Source organism: Monopterus albus, unplaced genomic scaffold, assembly GCF_001952655.1.
Source record: "Monopterus albus unplaced genomic scaffold, M_albus_1.0 scaffold338.1, whole genome shotgun sequence".
Taxonomy (NCBI): Eukaryota; Metazoa; Chordata; class Actinopteri; order Synbranchiformes; family Synbranchidae; genus Monopterus; species Monopterus albus.
This window is the reverse complement of record NW_018128218.1, coordinates 611,186-631,005: the sequence shown is the minus strand read 5'-3', so window position 1 is coordinate 631,005 and position 19,820 is coordinate 611,186. Positions and strand designations below refer to the sequence as shown.

The 19,820-nt window shown below is 40.4% G+C and overlaps 1 protein-coding gene across 3 annotated transcripts in view; it reads right to left on the bottom strand.

The window, feature by feature from the left end:
* Positions 1–4,866: 4,866 nt before the first annotated feature.
* hdgfl3 (HDGF like 3) overlaps positions 4,867–19,820 on the bottom strand; it is a 52,146-nt gene continuing 37,192 nt past the window's right edge. Inside the window, exons 1-5 of one of the 3 annotated variants that reach the window (XM_020624786.1) lie at positions 18,592–18,716; positions 13,005–13,143; positions 12,568–12,726; positions 7,866–8,000; positions 4,867–6,136 (exon numbers count right to left, since the gene is read on the bottom strand). In XM_020624786.1, the coding sequence (XP_020480442.1) occupies positions 6,110–6,136; positions 7,866–8,000; positions 12,568–12,726; positions 13,005–13,143; positions 18,592–18,662 (531 nt within the window). In that variant the 5' untranslated portion in view covers positions 18,663–18,716 and the 3' untranslated portion in view covers positions 4,867–6,109. Of the gene's footprint in view, positions 6,137–7,865; positions 8,001–12,567; positions 12,727–13,004; positions 13,144–18,591; positions 18,717–19,820 lie in introns of those variants that run through there. The other 2 variants (XM_020624784.1, XM_020624785.1) reach the window with 2 other exon arrangements.

Sequence of the window (19,820 nt, the reverse complement as noted above, 5' to 3'; positions counted from 1 at the left end):
GGTGGCATATAGAAGCATAGGGAGAGAGAGGAGAGGAGAGGAGAGCAGAGCAGGAGGGGAGGGGAAAGAAACTCAGAGCATCATGGGGCCCCCAGCAGCCTAGGCCTATAGCAGCATAACTAAGGGAAGGCTCAGGGTCACCTGATCCAGCCCTAACTATAAGCTTTATCAAAAAGGAACGTCTTAAGTCTAATCTTAAAGGTAGAGAGGGTGTCCGCCTCCCGAACTGAGACTGGGAGTTGGTTCCATAGGAGAGGAGCTTGATAGCTAAAGGCTCTGCCTCCCATTCTACTTCTGTGGACTCTAGGAACCACAAGTAAACCTGCACTCTGAGAGCGAAGTGCTCTGTTAGGATGATAAGGCTCAAAGAGGTCTTTAAGATACAGTGGAGCACTGTCATTAAGGGCATGGTATGTTAGGAGAAGGATTTTAAATTTTATTCTGGATTTTACAGGGAGCCAGTGGAGCAAAGCTAATATGGGAGAGATATGATCTCTCTTGCTAGTTCCTGTCAGTACTCTGGCTGCAGCATTTTGGATTAACTACTAATATCCTTCATCAGTTCAGTTATGGCCAATGATGTTGATCGATTCGATCTAAAACCATATTAACTTTCAGAAAGGATTTTATGTGTGTCTATAAATATATCCAATCTGTTATTAAAAGGTTTTTCTAAGATCGTTGAAAATTGTAATAGCAGGGAAACTGGCTTGTAATTTGTGAAATTGTGCCTATCCCCAGATTTGTACAACGGATGACTGACAATGACTTCAGTTTTGTCAGAGTTTAGAAGTAAGAGGTTACAGGCCATCTAGGCCTTTATGTCTTTAAGACATGCTTGAAGTTTGACCAGCTGATCTGATTCATTTGGCTTCATAGAAAAATATAACTGAGTGTCATCTGCATAGCAATGTAAATTTATGCTGTGCTTCTGATAATATTGCCTAAAGGGACCATGTATAAAGTGAAGAGATTTGGACCTAACACAGAGCCCTGTGGAACGCCGTGACTAACTTCAGTCTGCATTGAAGATTCATCATTAACTTGAACAAATTGGAATCTTTGTGATAAATAAGATTTTAACCAATTTAGTGCAGTTCCATTAATCCCAGTTCTAGTCTCTGCAGCAAGATGCTGTGATCAGTGGTGTCAAAAGCAGCACTGAGGTTGAAGAGGACAAGTATGGAGACAAGTCCTTTGTCTGAGGCTAGGAGAAGATCATTGGTGACTTTCACCAATATTCCACCTCTTTACCCTTAAAAGCTCCTTGGTTGCTTCTACTATATGTTGAGGATCACTGTCCCACTCTGCTGAATGATGAACTGTTGTCCAGTGCATTCTAATGCATTTGAATGAATCTGAGCCACAGGCTGCTCCTCTGTACCTCTATATCCATCGTGTTGCTTCTGTCAGCAGTGAAATCATCAATAAATACCAGTGTGCTAGTCCTACTGGCAGCCACATGTGTCCAAAGTGTAACAGAGGCACCATCAGGAGCAGTATTTGTCAGGTTTGCTCGGCCGCTCTGGCCTCCCTCACCTTTCCTACTGTCTCTTGCCCAATTACTCTTATCACGTTCACCTGTTCCTCACTCCCTTATCACCAGCTGCACTTGATTAGGTCACTCACTATATTACCCGGTTTCACTCCTTAGTCACTTGCCAGTTCGTTCTAGTCTCTAGGCCAACTTTACTCTGTGCGTTTTCATTGTTTTGTATGTATTTATCCCCTAGCCGTTTACTGTTTTGTGTTTCCCCGAAGGAAATTCTATTCTGAATCTTACAGGGAGCCAGTGGAGAGAAGCTAATATGGGAGAGATATGATCTCTCTTGCTAGTTCCTGTCAGTACTCTGGCTGCAGCATTTTGGATTAACTGGAGGCTTTTTAGGGAATTATTGGGACATCCTGATAGTAAAGAGTTACAGTAGTCCAGCCTGGAAGTAACAAATGCATGGACCAGTTTTTCAGCATCACTTTGAGACAGGATGCTCCTGATTTTTGCAATAGACTTGAATATTGCAATTTGGTGAAACTAATGTAATACCCCAGTTCTTTTATTGGACAGCTCTGAATAACGAAGGAGTCCGTCTTTCTTCATTTTAGTGCTGATTTATTTTAAAACAACATTTTTGTGTGCGTGTGCTTGTGTAATGAGAACTGTAGCCTTACTGGGCATTCCAATGAGTTTATTTAGTAAAAGTCTCCTCAATAAACAGCAAAAACAGTTTACAGTAAATTACAAACCTTGAAAATGCAAAACATGTTCCAAATACGAGCATAACAAAGATTTGTATGAAATAAAGAAAACATGAGTTAACTCACAGAAGTTGTCTTTTTTAGATATCATCAAAAAATAAATAGGTCTATATCTCATGACAATAATAGTGGATGCAAAGTAAAGGCAACTGGCACAGAGTTAAAAGACAGCAGTCTGGTTTCAAAGTAAATTGTCACAGAGAGAATGACAGGTTTGGCAATTTCAAAATGCATCATCCTACTGTATGTTGTTCACAATGTTTCAGATGTAAAGCATCTTCACAGCTCTCGGCTTCCTTATAAAGTTAATATGGTTGAGTTTACTGTCAGTTTTAGACAAGGTAACACAAAAATTGGATTGTGTATTCTTTTTCCTCCAAGTTCATGGCATACCAACAATTATTTGATTTCAGACTAAGAACTGATGGACACTTTGCTGATAGAATGATCTGGAATACAACAGTAGAGCATGCCACTATAAAAATTGTTGAAATATACAGCGATCTATTTCACAGAGACACAGAAGAACAGATGTATCACTTTTCCATGAAAATGATGAGCTGTTACTTAGAGCAGTCCGAGTAAAATAGTGGTCCTATATTCTACAACAAAAGTCAGATATACAGATATAGTTATTATCTGGTTACAATGTGTAACCCAGTTGTGCACAACACTTCATACATTTATCTATGTATTTCCATTCTTTTTCTGGTTACATAAAAGAGTAACATATAGCATGATGGATAATGTTTGACAGTTAGTGAATATTCCACAAGTCCCTCCCATAATTATCCCTGTAAAAAACTATTTCAAGCTACAACTAGAGATATCAGTACACCGCAATACCCAACATATATCATAGACAGTAGAAGAGTATATATATGGAGGTCTTATCAAATGCATTTGTGACAGGGGACCGTGAGTGATACAATACAGATAGATTTGCATGGGCCAGTATAAATGCTGACTGGTGGCTATTTACAGTTTATGATTATAAAGTACTGTGAAGAAGACAAGCCACAGTAGAGTATAGATGCACCAATACTGTATTTTTAATGAGACACAGATTTCACCAGTTCCTGTAAAACTAACGGTTTGAGCACATGTTAGAAGTAATTTTTCAACAATAATCAAGGAGGCAGTGAGTAAACCATTTCTACTACTCCATAGCCCATAAGAATATATGCAGGGAGTGGCAGGATTGTGCTTCTAGGCCAATGAGGGACCAGGGATTTAGAAATTATTTATTTTAAACTGCCTGCAACAGACTAGATAAAGCTAAAGACAAAGCCAACCATTTTGCAACCTGGTTGTGAATTTTGGAGGCGTACTGGCTTTAATAATATATATGTACTACAAGTAACTATAACTGCCTTAGTCTTCATGTAATTATGTTAAAGCCTTTACACTGTTATGCTCATGTTGAGTTCTTTAAGATTTTCAGTTCTTTTTATTTCATTTCCTTTGATAATATAGTCGTTTTTAAAGTAAATTAACTAGCACAGTATTAGGCTAAGAAACAGTGTTACTGTCATTGAAAAGAATGAGCCTCTTCTCTGCTTGTTTTTCCACAGGTTTGCTTATCATCAGTTTTATTTTTCTAATATGCATTTGCATACATCCTTTAAATCTTACCAAAATTGTTTAGAAAGATTAAATCTGACTTCAAAAACAAAACAAAACTGGAGTTACAATGTAGAAGATCTGTGTTCAGCTATTTAGACTAGTGCAAACCTCTGGGAAAATGTGCTAAAAATATTTAATGGATGTTTCTTTGTGAGATCAGTATATTCAGCTGGTCGTCAACACCAAATACATTTTTGCTCCTAAACAGCCTTGTTGGGGTGGCTGTGGCAGTCGTCTCCTGACCAGCAAGTTGGTGGTTCGACTCCCGGTCTCCCCACATGCCTAAGTGTCCCTGAGCAAGACACTGAACCCCAAATTGCTCCCGGTGGCTTGACTAGCGCCGTTGTGTGGCAGCTGTCGTCATCGAATGTTCTGTGTGAATGGGTGAATGGTGTATCATCTCTGTAAAGCACTTTGGCCAGTGTAACACACTGTGGAAATGCGCTATATAAATACAGTCCATTTACCATTGTTCACAAAACATGTTGATGGTAGTATTTAACATGCTGTAAAAGTATGTCTTTGCTGGACTCTAACAGTACTTAGCTTAGCTCTCCAGACTGTGCCTTTGCAGATGGCTGCAGACATGTATTTTTGTTTCTGAATAAAATTATGATAGCTGTCATTATATTCTTATCTATACAGTATCTATGTGACATCTAAGCCACAAACTCCAGTCAATGATGAGACTATGAAATGTGGTTTATAGTTACTGAAAATAGTTAGTAAGCAGACCTTAAGCTAAGACTATTTGTTAGGACTTTAAATTATTGTTTTGGGTGTTCAACAAAAACAGGCAAACATTTGAAAAGGTTGTCTGTTGAATCAGATTTAGTTCTACTTTTGCAATTAAAAGTGAAAAACCTATGGCAATGACTTTAGTCTTTGGCATGGAAAAATAAAGCTTGGCATCGAAAGCAAAACCATAACTGAAAAAGCAAACATTGGCATTGAAGCATTTGTAATTTAAAAAACCCATTTGTATTAAAAAAAGTATTAATACTGGGAAAATGACAATCTTCTGAGTTTTTTTTTTTGTTAATGCAAGTATTTCTTGATACCACAGTTTTTTCTTCCAGTTTCACTTCTCTGTCATTGTTTTGCTGTGGAGGGGAGGGCTTTGAGGGGCGGGGCCAACAAGAGTGTGATTTGCATATTCTGGCTGAGATCCATGAGGAGACGACAGCCCTCTCCCCTGAGCCACTGTGTGCATCGAGGCTTCTGTCTGCTGAGCATGGCCGCATAGTTTCTGCAGCAGCTTCCCCCAGTTCAGCCGGAGCTCTCAAACTGCTGTGTGTTTCTCTCTGCTGGTGTCTTTACTCACAGAACTGAGCTACGCTAAACCTCACACATGAGCACTGGCTGCAGCAGACATGACACCTGCATAACATTAGATGAACTCTCCTTAGCCCTGCCCCTCAGCCCTCCCCTCTGCACCAAAACAGTGACAGAGAAGTGAAAAAAAAAATACTTACATTAACAAAAAAACTCAGAAGATTGTCATTTTTCCAGTATTAGTGCTTTTCTTAATGACTTTTTTTTTTTAAATACAAAGCTTCAATGCCAGTGTTTGCTTTTTCGGTTACGCTTTTGTTTTTTTCAGTTATGGTTTTGCTTTCAATGCCAAGGTTTTTTTCTCAGTGCCAAAGACTAAAGTCATCGCTCTGGTGCCATAGAAACCACCCGCTCCACCTACAAACTGCTTAACAAACAAACTTAACAGGTCATGAAAGGGGTATACTTTACAATTTTTAAAATGGTTTTTATTCTGACGGGGCGAGCATGGCCTCAGTGGAAAAAAGGTTTCATATAAACTAAACCTTTCAATAGTTGCCAATAGAGTATGACAAAAATCTTCAAGTACATAATGGCATAATTGTATGTTATTATATGTTTATTCAACAATATACACTTAAAAGCAATCACTAATTCAAAATCTTAATCTGTCTATTTTAGAGAATTTAGCACAACATAGGCTTTACTTTGACAGGAGTTTAATTATTGAAAAAAAAAGTGTGGCATAACGCCTTAATGTCTTACCCTGGTATCCACCTGATTACTTATAACAGTATCAGTATGGGTGCATCTTTCATACAAACACACAAGTCCAACAGAAAAGTGGTGACACTGGCAGCCAGTAGATGGTGCTGATGAGAAATCATGTTGTACATTCACCTTTCCAACACCACAGCTACAAAGAGTGATTTTCCATTCATGTCTCCTTAACTTAGTGTTCTTCTATGAGCATCTGGTTCTGGGGGACACAATAAAAGAGAAACACTGTTATTGTTGACATTATTAGTAGTTGTATTAGTCATAGATATAAAATGCCGACCACTGCTCTGCAAAGAATTTCAAATTAGGCAAACAACTAGCTGTTGTTAGTAGAAAGTTCCATAATCATAGTAGTAACTATGGAACAACAGTGGACTTAAAACAATGAAGACAATATTTTGTAGTTTATTATAATGTTAAGGATGACACAATTCATTTATTTATAGAAACATCCTCTGATGTGGAACAAACAAGTTAAGCCTGCACAAACTAATATTTTGAGGGTAGCAGAACCAGCTCTAGGACATTACTCTGTTCTACCCTGTGACCCTCTACAGGATAGGCAATATAGCTAATTGTTGGATGGTGAATGTAAGTCCAATATTAACTTTCCATTTTGCTCTCGTTTGCTCCCCATGTCCTGCCAGAAGCTGTACTGACTTAAGGCCTCACCAGGAGGCAGGTAGCTTATTCTGGAGCTGCCCCTCATCAGGTCCTTGTGAAATCTGCCTTCATTTTAGCCCAAAGCAGTCTATCTAGTTCTGTTCATGTGCAGATGACCAGATGTTTAGATGTCTATTCAAAACTAACTAAAGTAAGAGAACAAACACATGAGAGAGCATGCTAACAAGGCAGCCATGTGCAGCACCATGATGTACAAAACAGTGGACTTTAGGAAGAATGAATGAATGAATGACAACATACTGTATGTGCTCTACTGGTGCTCCTTTTATTTTTACAAGTACAGCTAAAATGATCTAATTTCTGCCTCTTATGGCCAGTGGTGGAAAATCATCCACTCCTGCTCTCACCAACAGTAGTTACAGTGTTTTCAAAGGGAATGTTTTAGTTTTTACAAGTCCATGGGTCCCAACCTGGGGTCTGTGCACTCCTTAGAGGGTCGCCAAAGAAGGCAAGGCACTGATTATCTGCTCTGAGGTTGTGATGTTGTCAAAATCTGATGTGCACATGTTAAATAACTATTTAAAAAAAGATTTTTTTGGTCCATAGCCAAAAAAAGTTAAGGTCCTTATATTGTTGTGCAGGTACAGTAGGCTGTGTGTGGAAAGGCATAGGTGAGTCCACTTGAACATTATCCTGGCCCCCCTCCACAATGGCATGTGAAAGTGTGTTTACCATTGTTCCTCATCAAAGCTTTGCAGTACACCTGACCCCATTTATCCACACAAGTAAGGTGTAGAGCAGAGAGGGCGCAGCGGAACAGGCAGCAGGATTTTGTTTATGTTTGGACTACGTGACACAAAATCCTCCCTGCATGGTTTTAAGAAAGTAAGGCCACATTTATAGAACATAACCGATCAGAAACAATTAGAATACAATGTTTTATTTCTCTGATTCATCGCTTTGTTCTTGCTACTGCTACTCACTCTCTTTGTTCACAGTCTATCTTGCTCGGCCACCATTACTTGGGTGTTTTGACCATGCGTGGTGAGGGCCCTAAACTTTTCAGTTGTGAGCATCTTGGGCTAATGCAACAGCGCCAAGTACCATTTTGTCACTGTGTAATTTTTAGACTGTAAAAGTATTTTTAACCTACAGCAATCAACAGTGACTAAAAGTAGTTTTTCTTCAAACAGTTCGTTGTAGCTGTAGAATTATGAAACATAAGTTTTTAAACTGCTGCTTGTGTTGAGTTGACACTAATAAATGGTCAGAGTGATGAGTATGAAGACACTTATGAATCCCACCTTACTGTTGGCAGTATTCTGGATGATGTCGTTGTCAGGGTCTCCTCCTTCTGAGCCGCTCTTTTGGTCATCATCTTTTCCATCCTTGTCCAGGTCGTCCTTTCCAGATGAGATCCTTGACAACTTGGAGGATTTCTACCACAGGCACAGAGATCAGGAAGGGGAAACTGACTGTCAGAATGTTCATGTTTAAGAGACAAAAAGCATCAGTAGCAGCAAATCAGAGAAACATGGTTAGAAGAGAACAACAACCATTCACACCGAAGTAGTGTCATTTTATAGTAAGCAAGGATTTTTCTCATAATTTTAAACATCATTATATAAACTAGCAAACCAGTTACTGGTTGTAACATATTTTTGTAATTATGACAGTTCAAAAATAACTCAGTACACTAATTCAGTAACTCCTAGGATACTGAGTATCTCTCTTAGGGTGTACTCACACTAGGCATACTGTGCCCGAGCACATTGTAAAAGCGGAACTCTTCAACTGCACCTGGTTTGGTGGATATACTGTACGTACAGTATGTTCCCTTCTGCTGTTGCACTGTGACCAGAGGATGTGGAGAAAAATACAGGGCCTGAGGTTACTTCATGTCCAGGTAATGTTCCTGTACAGGGACTTGCTGTTTTACCTGACCAGGTCTAACCTACCACCAGCCGGCCAGTGAAGCCCCCTGGGGTGCTGAATGATCAGCTCATCAACACTGCATTCCCCTGGAGCTCAGTACCTGTTTGTTTTGACTGCTTGAGGCCAGTGTGTCTGCCGCATGTGATGTGTTGCTGCAGAGGATTAACGACCCATGATGTTATTGACAGTGCTATGCTACCTGTTAGAATTAATTTCACTACTTTGGGACTGTATGTGGTCGTGTGGGGGAAGATGCAGCAACCATGGCTGGATTTACCGACCTTGGAGCTACTTGAAAGGGAGTGATGTTTCCACTACTCAGTGGGACTTAACGGTAAGTTAAAAAAAACACAAGACCAGCAACAGGAGCTGTGCACATTCACAAACTATCCTCTTGTTTTTTGGAAGATGCTCTCTGGTTTTATCATTCTGAAATAATTAAAAACTATTTGGAGTTATGAGCAGTGCAAAGCTAATCTGGAGGTACTCAAGATTAAACATTTAATGTTTGGAAATGAGCAAAATGAGCAGCCATGGGCTCTTTAACCTAACCAAATCCTAACCTTATATCAAATCGTCACCCTAAAATTAAATTATTTTCTCAGTAGGGACCAGCATCTGGTTTCCATGAATAGAATAGAATAGAATAGAATAGCCTTACTGGTCACTGTACAACAAAATTTAAGATGCAATCTTTCTGTGCATAAGTTATAAAAGAGCTACAATAGTTTTAAAAACCTAAAAGACTGTATAAATAAATAAATATACATACTGATTTTTCTAAAAACATCCTAATACACACACCAACACATTTTCACATTGCTGTGGGACTGTTGCATGATTCCAATGTGTCAACACATCACAGTGGATATGTTGTGGAAAGTATCACGCTTTTATTGCAACTATGGCTCTGGGATAAAAGCTGTTTTTAAGTCTATTTGTCTGTGTTTTGATTGCCCTTTATCGTCAGCCAGAAGGTAGCAGTTCAAACAAATTGTGCCCAGGGTGGGAAAGGTCTCTCAGAATGGTATGAGCTTTATGGAGGCAGCGGGTGCTATACAGGCAGCCAATAATCTTCTGAGCAGCGCTGACGACCCTCTGGAGCGTTTTCCCCTCTGCAGCTTTGCAGCTGGAGAACTACACACAAACACAATACGTTAGTAAGCTCTCTACGGAGCAGCCATAGAAGGTCACAAGCAGTTTTTGTGACAGGTGGTTTTTCCTGAGTATCCTCAGGAAGTACAGTCTCTGCTGTGCCTTCCTCACCAGCAATATGGTGTTGATGTTCCAGGTCAGGTCCTTCCCCAGCTACACACGCAAGAATCGGGAAACTGCCACCCTCTCCACACTGTCCCTAGTCACTAATCAGCTCCTTAGTCTTAGTGATGTTAAGCACCAGGTTGTTGTTATTGCACTGCTCAAACAGCTGGTCCACCTCATCCCTGTAGGCCAACTCATCCCCCTCCGAAATGAGCCCCACCACGGTGGTGTCATCTGCAAACTTGATGATGCTGTTGCTGGGATGGGTGGGGACACAGTTGTGGGTATAGAGGGTGTAGAGCGGAGGACTCAGCACACAGCCCGGTGGTGAGCCAGAGATGTGTGCACCGACTCTCACCCTGTGTGTATGGTCTGTCAGGAAGTCCTTAATCCAGAGACAGATGGAATAAGATAGTCCCAGGTCAGTTAGGTTGTACACAAGTTTGTGATGGAGGATGGTGTTGAAAGCAGAGCTAAAGTCCATAAAGAACAGCCTGGCGTAGGTCCCCTTCTGCTCTAGGTGGATCAGAGGAGCTGCCTGTGGGGATGGTAATCCATGGAGAGCCCAGTGGCCTGGCTAAATCCAGGGGGATGTCGTGGAAGTGAAGAAACTCAGATGTGACAGACCGCTCACTACATACTCCTATTTCTATGAGGTCGTGCTAACTGTAGATGTTTTTCTCCCAGCAGAATGTCTTCAGGACAAGCAACAACATATACATTCATTCATCTTCTATACCGCTCAGTCCCAAACTCCGCACAGAAAGGTCGCGAACCCACAACCTTCTCACTGGGAGGCAACAGTGCTAACCACTGTGCCACCCAACATATATATAAATAGCCAAACAAAGCACCAAAAGGGAGTGCACTGACCCGCTGCGTCTATGTGTGCCGCCATGTTTGCCGGAGCAAAAGAAGAAGGAGAGTCCCCACGGTGTGAGTGCGTAAACAGGCTTTGGTCCCACAAAGTGAGTAATACCAGATGTACACACAAACTACTTCAACGACGTAATAGGACACACAAACATTAGTGCACCATTCCTCAGCAGTGCCACATTCCTTCAGACGTGCCACGTGCTGCGTGTATGGGCCCCAGTTGCTAGGCAACAGAGATTGCTAAGTGAGGAGCAGGATGTGTGTGACTTTTTCATCTTGCTTCCATATACAGCAGCAGCAGCTTATGTGCAAACACAGTAACACACTGTGGCACTGCTGAGCCTTTTCTTTTTTTTCCAAAATAAAGCCAAAGTCAAACAGAAGAGAACAGCAGAAAGAAAGATAGTAACAGTTTGTTAAGGAATCTAAAATGAAATGATGGTCTAATGTTCAAAAATCTTAACTGGCAGACCTAAACCTCTTTGCAACCATTATTGGAATACTGGAAATATGCATCAGATATGCTGTTATGTTCAAAGCTAAAGCAGGCATTACAGCTTCATCATTATCAATAAATCCCATGAGAATATAAAAAAATCTGTTTATTTCCTAGATATATATTCTAAGTCACTAAGTCAACATCTGGCCAGTGTACCAAAAATGTTACTCAAACAGGAGGAAATAATACATTTGTTGGTAACTATTTTCAGGCAGCTTGACCGGCATTTGGTGATCTTTTGAGTATTTCCACAAAATTGAGTCAAAGTGAAAGGACTTCACTCGTGTCTCCTCCAGGCAGCTTCCTCAGCCCTCAATTCTCGCTCCTCAGAGCAGGAATAAGAGCTGTGGAACGTCCTTCTAGATGGTAAACCAGAACGGCTTCCGGGTTGAGCGAGGATCAAGGATCAAATAAGGCAATTGGAATTTACCTAGACACTTTTGGAGGGAGATTAGGGAGGCAGTGCAATGGCATCAGAAAGAGAGATTTTCAGCCTACATTTGAGAGTGGTTGTTTGGAGCACGTAGAAATACTTCACTTTAGACCAGTGTTTCCCAACCACTGTGCTGCCGCACATAAGTGTGCCATGAGAAATCATCAGGTGTGCCGTGGAAGATTATCCAATTTCACCTGATTGGTACTCTAAGTGAGTGGCGTGTAGTGACAGGCAGAACAATTACATGCTCTTCCACTAGAGTATCGTGCTAAATATGAAATCCTGCTGTGAGTGAGACAGGTAATAAGGATGGATAAATATTTAAAAAGAAAAAGTAGTCGGTCTGACCTGGGTCCTGGAGAAGGTTCAACTAAACAGGCCCAGGTTTCACACTAAGTAGGTAAATTGAGCAAACTGAGACTAGATTTTCATTATATTTCAATAAATATAGTTTTTGTGACATTTTTGTTTGGTGGTGTGCCTTGTGATTTCTCTAATGTAAAATGTGCCAAGGCTCAAAAAGGTTGGTAAACACTGCTTTAGAGATAGTTAGTTGATAACAAGTTGAACAAGCTAGTTTTTTTTTAATCATACTGAGGGAGACTTTAAGAGATGCCAGTGTCAACCTGTAGATGCAGATGATTATACTCCACTGACTCCAAATGTATGCTGCCTCTTTAATAGAAAATCACAACACTCAAAATCCCATAATATTGATCCCATGTCTTTACGGTCACAGGTGAATGATGCGTAATAAGAGTATCTAAATAGCATATCTATCCATCAGTGTCACAAATAATAAACAACTGACCTTCACTGTCCTTGTCAAATCTCAAATAAGCAAACATAATATGAGAGGTGATTGAAAGACATCGTTTGATCTAACTGATTGTGTTATTTTTCAGGCAGGTGGTCATTGTCACATCAACTTCAGTGCTCCTGTTACACCTGAAATGTCCTCGCTTCTGTGTTAATATGTTCACTAGCTGGAGTCAAGTACCTTAGATGCGGCTGTCTTTTTCCGTTTGGATCCAGTCTTGTCCCCCTTCAGTTTTTCTTTGTCATCCTCCTCAACAGAGTCACCCTCTTCGCCTTCGCTGCTGCCATGAGCAGTGTTGCCACCCTCTTCTGTTTCTGATGAACTCTGTTGCTGGATGGCCTGTGTGTGAAAAATGCCCACCATTTGTTTTGGAAAACTAAAAGCTGATATAAAGCTGGTTGTACAGTAACTGACACTTCAAATCAAGTGTGACTGCAACTTGATTAACAAATGAATCCATCTTTCTTAACCAAACGCTATCTGCTTTGAACTACCCTTTCATTTGTGTCTTATACTTCTGGCAAGGCAACAATGTGTCCTTGGGGAGCATCAAGCCTGTGTGTCATCTTTATCTCCCACTGTTTCCTCTCTGAACCACACACATAATGCCGACTGACCTGATAGCCAGTGAACTTAACTCCGGGGTTGTTCTCGATCTCCCACAGGCCCTCATTGAAACCTTTCCTCTTGTTGGACTTGCCAAATTTGTCTTTATACTCCTTGTAGGGCAGAAGATCCTTTGGGCCCAGGAATGCACTAAAGAAGGGAAGAGACAGTTACTACTATTGCTATTACTCCCCTCAACAGTTTGGAATACCGCATGATGATTCTCAAAATAAATGGACATATAACAGTTATACAATTTAGAGAAATTTAAATTTTCTAATAGCATGAGCTGCCAGGCAACTTCCAACCAAACCAATATGAATATAAAACTAAAATACTAGCAGACCCTATTTCTTACCTCAGGGGTCGGGTTGTGTTTTTGCCAGAGTTTGCTGGTTTGTTTCTTTGTTTGTTTGATTGTTATCAGCATAACTAAAAATAATAAACGGATTTGGATTACATTTTTTGGTAAGGTAGGGTATGGGCCATGAAATTGTTTAAATTTTGGTGCTGATCCATATCATAATTTGGATAGAGGAATATTTTAAAAGATTATTAATCACTGTGAGTACTGGAAAGGCTATTGACTGTATGTGAAGCCCCCTTGTGGCCAAAATGCATGGCTGCACCGCTGAGCACTTCAAGCACACATGGAGACAAATAGCTTGACCAAGCTAGCTCTATTAGCAGACAGCTACATCTCCTTCAGAGCACAGCAATCTGTCGGCAAGGACACACATTATACTGTAGCTGTGTTTCCACTGTTAGAACATAACGAGTGGTATGCCCTGTGCATCCCTTAACTGTCACCTGGCATAACCTCTCAGGTCGATGTGGACCATCCTGCTTTGTTTTTCCATTATATTTTGCACTGTATTGCTCACAGTTTAAAGGAAGGAGGGGCTGTGCTCCTCTCACACATGCACATTCACAGCTGAGCATAGGGAGGACAGAGGACCTGAAGGATCACGCGACAGTGCAACAATCAGTCAGTAACAGAGACTGTATGAGCAGTTTATCAAACAGCTGTTGAGCAAGCAGAACACAAACTTGCAGAAATGTGTCGTCACCACTTTGCCCCCAGTCCACACACTGAAGTCCTTATTTTACCCCTAAATCAACGAGTGAATTTATTATGTCTATAGTTTTTCTTGAATAACTTTCAAACCAATAGTGATATCAATGTGATTCCAAATGTTAGCGGTAGCATTTCATAGCCATAGAATAATATTTTAATTATTCATATTTCAAACTATCATGGGAATATTGCTTTTTGGTGTAATGGCATTATGGTTAAATGGAGCTGCCTTGGCAGAGGTTTGCCTTCTCTGAGTGCTGTCTGAGTGATCTTTTCAAGATGGCGCCGATAACGAAGGCAGTCTTGGTTATAACGTTGCTTTCGTCAACAAAAATTAGGACTAAATATCATCAACGAACCCTTTATCACGTGATGAAAATGAGACAACGAAAATGCTGGTCATGTGATGATGACTATAATCAAATGTATAATGCAATATTGTTGATGAAAAAAAAGGAAACTAAATGTGGTTTACAAAATAAAAACTATGCTAAAATGTCTCTTCATTTTTGTTGACCAAAACAAGACAAAATGAAATGTTATGTTATTTCATCTCGTTTAGTCACGTTATTATTATTTTGCAGTATTTCCATTTCCTGTGTCTCGCTTCAGGGGCCGCATCAGGTCGCACTGCGCAGACACAGGCGACGTCACTTCTTTAAGTAACAAAGTTAAGTCTGACACAGAGAAAAGGACCAATGGCCGGTCAGCTGGGATTCGTCTTTTAGAGAAAAAAAAAAGAAACGACATTTGGAAAAACTTTTATTACGTAGAAGTGGAAAAGAAAACGGAATGTGTTGTAGAAAAAGATGGGGAGAAATGCAGCCATAAAATCACACAAAATGTGTATTGGATGTATTCTTGAGTCTATAAGGTAACAATGATATAATAAGATAACCTTGTTTGAAATGGGTTTGGCTAAAAGAAACTTTTGGTTTTGTCTATACTATTAGGCACTTGTACTATATTGACTGGGTTAAATAGAATTGCATTACTAAAAAGAGACTAAAATACAATTTTCATTGACTAAAACTAGACTAAATGTCATCAGTTTTTGTTGACTAAAACTAGATGAAAATAGTCATGGATAATTCTGACTAAAGTAAGACTAAAATGCTCAGACTTTTTGACTGAAACTTGACTAGACTAAAAAGAGTATGACTAAAGCTAATAAAAACTAAAATGACAGCGTCACACAAAGACTAGACTAAAGCTAAAATTAAAACAGTGTCAGGTTTGCTCGGCTACACCTTGCCTTTTCTCACTTCTTCTGTCTTAGCTCACTCCACCTCACACACCTGCCACCTGTTTCCTTAATTATCACCAGCTGCATTCACTCAGCCCCCCACCTTATTTATACCCTGCTCACTTTTCACTCCCTGCTAGTTCGTTCTCAGCCCTCTCTACGTTCTCCCTTATGTTTATTGATTCATTTTTGGTTTATGATTGTCTAGTTTCCCACCTGTTTTTCCTGGATTCCAGTTTACGTCTCCTGTTCTACCTAGCTCCTGTTTTCCTCTCATGGACTACCTTCCTCTGGACCTTGGCCACACTCTACCCTTCCAGACAAGTCGATGCACAGTCACCAGTTGTCTGCCATTTCAAACTCCTCTGTGTGTTCACCAGTAACTACCACCGTCCACCGACCAGCCCAGGAGTGACCCCGCGACGCAGCTCGGCCCACCTCATCCTGCTCATCACTCCTCATCTCCTGATGCTGATCAACACCTGGTTACTCCAGTCATTCATCATACACTTACTCATTGTTTGTCCTCTCACTGTACTGTACATAATAAATCACAGCTTGCAACGAAGTCGACTACCTGGGTCCACCTCTATTTACCGCTCACTCACCTCTGTGTGCGAGCGATACATAACAAACAGGCCGCCAAAAACAACTGTAATTGGCTACGTGCGCTCTCTTGTGTTTGTTGTTTTTCTTTGTTTTCCTGGTCTCTTGCAACTCATCCTGGATTACTTTTACCAGAGAACAACTGTTAAATTTTGGACAACTCACACCAAACTACCTTTCTCCGATTTTTGTGAATGAAGAATACTGTGTGGACAGTCTGATTGGAGGCGCAGCTACCATCTACGGGACCTGGAAGAAATGCCGGCATGGTAAGCGAGCAGGCACCTTAGTGAGACTTCGCCAAAGAGGAACACGGACTCCACTCCCGTCTATCCACCTAGCAAATCTCCACTCCATGGTCAACAAGGTTAATGAAATTCATCTTGCCAACAGGACTAAATCTGACTTTGCGCGCTCTGCTGCCTTATGCTTCATGGGGACCTGGCTCAGCGACTCAATCACGAACAGTGCGATACAAGTACCGGGCTTCCAGGTGTACAGAGCGGATCGTGTAATGAAGCTGCCTGGGAAAATAAGGAGGTGGAATCCATCTCTACATACATGAAGGTTGGTGCACAGATATCACGGTGCTACAGAGGACATGTAACGCAAATGTTGAGACTCTTTTTATCAATTGCAAACCCTTCTATTCTCCCCGAGAATTCACGAGCTTAATCCAGGTCACTGTTTATTTAAAACCGAATGCTCATGCCAGCGCACTACAGCTCCTGGCAGAACTAATAATTAGTGTAGAACTGAAACATCCTGACTCCCCACTCATTGTTCTAGGGGACTTGAACAGAGCAAATCTCACCCATGAACTGCCCAAATACAGACAGCATGTCACTTGTCCCACCAGGGACAAAATCACACTGGACCACTGCTACACAGCAATAAAAGATGCCTATTGCTCTGTCCCCCACGCAGCCCTTGGACTCTCAGATCATTGTATGGTCCATCTTATTCCAACCTACAGGCAGAAACTTAAAACTGCAAAGCCTGTGGTCAAAACAGTGAAGAGCTGCACTGAGGAGGCTAAGTCAAAGTTACGGGGCTGCTTCAAATGCACAGACTGAAGTGTTTTTGAGACTGCAGCTACAGACCTGGACGAACTCACTGACACTGTGACATCTTACATCAGCTTTTGTGAGGATGTGTGTGCCCAAAACATCCTTCTGCACATAAAACAACAACAAGCCCTGGTTCACAGTAGGACTCAAACAGCTTTGTCGTGCCAAAGAGTAGGCCTACAGAAGTAGGGACAGGACTCTGTATGGCCAGACAAGGAACACACTGACAAGGGAGATCAGAGCAGCAAAGAGGTGCTACTCTCAAAAGATGAGGGACAGGTCTCAGCGAATTACCCCTTGTCTGTGTGGGAGAAGCCTGAAGAGCATCCACACTATGCTCTCCTGTTTTTATTGTGTGGATGCTGTAAAGCATCCATACTATGCTCTCCTGTTCTTTATTGTGTGGATGCTGTGAAGCATCCACACTGTTATCCAGTTCTTTATTTTTCTGGTTTCTTCTGTACATTTTTCAGCTCTTAATTTCTTCAGCATACTTTCAGCTACAAAAGCCATTCAGGTATCAAAATGTTCAGCTTATTAAGGACATGTGTACTTGTATTTTTCTTGTTTGTAACATTTATACTTTTTAACATAATTAGCATTTTTCAGCAAATTTTGCTTTATTCAAATGAATAGGAAAAATTTTCACATCTTAATAACCTCAGCATACCTTCAGCTAAAAACACCATTTCAACTGTTACCTATTCAGCAACTCTTCAGCTATTCATATGTACACAGCTTTTTGATATCTTTTACAGTTTTTGGATAATTACTGTTTACATTTTATACCTCATTTCCATAGCTACACCCTAGTAGTCCTCGGGGTGTAGGACTACTCTTTCATTCCCATACACACAGACACACATACCCCCCCCCTCCCCGCAACACACACACAACCCTACTTGTTTTATCTACTTTTTGGGGACCAGTGAGGATATTTTCACTTCTTAATAAGTTCAGCATACTTTCAGGTAAAAAAGCCATCCAGGTATCAAAATGCTCAGCTCTTCAAGGACATTCCTGTTTGCATTTTTCTTTTTTGTAACATTTATAGTTTTTACAATATTCATATTTTTTCAGCAAATTTTGCCCCATTCAAATGAATGGGAAAAATGTTTCACATCTTCATAACTTCAGCATTCCTTCAACTAAAAACAACTAGTCACATGTTAATAAGTTCAGGATACTTTCAGGTAAAAAAGCCATCCAGGTATCAAAATGCTCAGCTCTTCAAGGACATTCCTGTTTGCATTTTTCTTTTTTGTAACATTTATAGTTTTTACAATATTCATATTTTTTCAGCAAATTTTGCCCCATTCAAATGAATAGGCACAATTTCACAACTTAAGTTCAGCATACCTTGAACTAATAACTGTTCAGCAAGTCTTCAGCTATTCATACTGTAAACAGCTTTTTCATATCTTTTATGGTTTTTTGCATAATTGCTGGTTACATTTACTATGCTGTCCAGTTTTCATCATGTCTGCATAGGCAACCTGAGACACATCACTTGGATTGGTGTGGTTTACCTGGTAGCCATGAGAAGGGCCTGCTTTATCATTGTGACATACACTTTTTACAATGTCAGCATACGATACCTTTGGTATAGGTGAAACTTTATGTTGACAACACTGTTGTACATCTTCAACTGTAGACTCTGTAGGCACATTTACCTCTGTACAGCTCTGAGGACTTTCAGCTGGTTCACCTATTGCTGTACACTGAAGGTCATTCATCCTCTGCCAGCGGAGATTCACAGCTTCTGACTTTTTACCCCTCAGTGCCATTATGTTCAAAGATCAAAAATATTACCCTTTGTATGAAATTGACAGCTATTTATTGGAGATTTAATTACAATCACACCTAAATTATGAATCAACAAAATCATAAATACAACAAACTGCTTGCTTTATCAAACTAAGTTATTTCAATTCTGCCAGAAAAATTAAACTCCACAGAAAACAATTTAGTTGAAATATTTTTCTCCTACTCACAACAATGATCACAACCAAACTCTATTATCTGTTCTTATCCTCAAATGTTTGGACTTACCAGCAGAAAAAACAGCAACCAAATCTTAAAGTGGTTGTATTTTCAATGTTAGAAGCAATGTGAATTCCTTAAACCACAGTGGGTACGGAAAGTATTCAGACCCCCTTAAATTTTTCACTCTGTTATATTGCAGCCATATGCTAAAATCATTTAAGTTCATTTTTTTTCTCATTAATGTACACACAGCACCCCATATTGACAGAAAAACACAGAATTTGACATTTGTGCAGATTTATTAAAAAAGAAAAACTGAAATATCACATGGTCATAAGTATTCAGACCCTTTGCTGTGACACTCATATTTAACTTAGGTGCTGTCCATTTCTTCTGATCATCCCTGATAAGGTTCTACACCTTCATTTGAGTCCAGCTGTGTTTGATTATACTGATTGGACGTGATTAGGAAAGCCACACACCTATCTATATAAGACCCTACAGCTCACAGTGCATGTCAGAGCAAATGAGAATCATGAGGTCAAAGGAACTGCCTGAAGAGCTCAGAGACAGAATTGTGGCAAGACACAGATCTGGCCAAGGTTACAAAAAAAAATTTCTGCTGCACTTAAGGTGCCTAAGAGCACAGTGGCCTCCATAATCCTTAAATGGAAGACGTTTGGGACGACCAGAACCCTTCCTAGAGCTGGCCGTCCGGCCAAACTGAGCTATCGGGGGAGAAGAGCCTTGGTGAGAGAGGTACAGAAGAACCCAAAGATGACTGTAGCTGAGCTCCAGAGATGCAGTCGGGAGATGGGAGAAAGTTGTAGAAAGTCAAAGA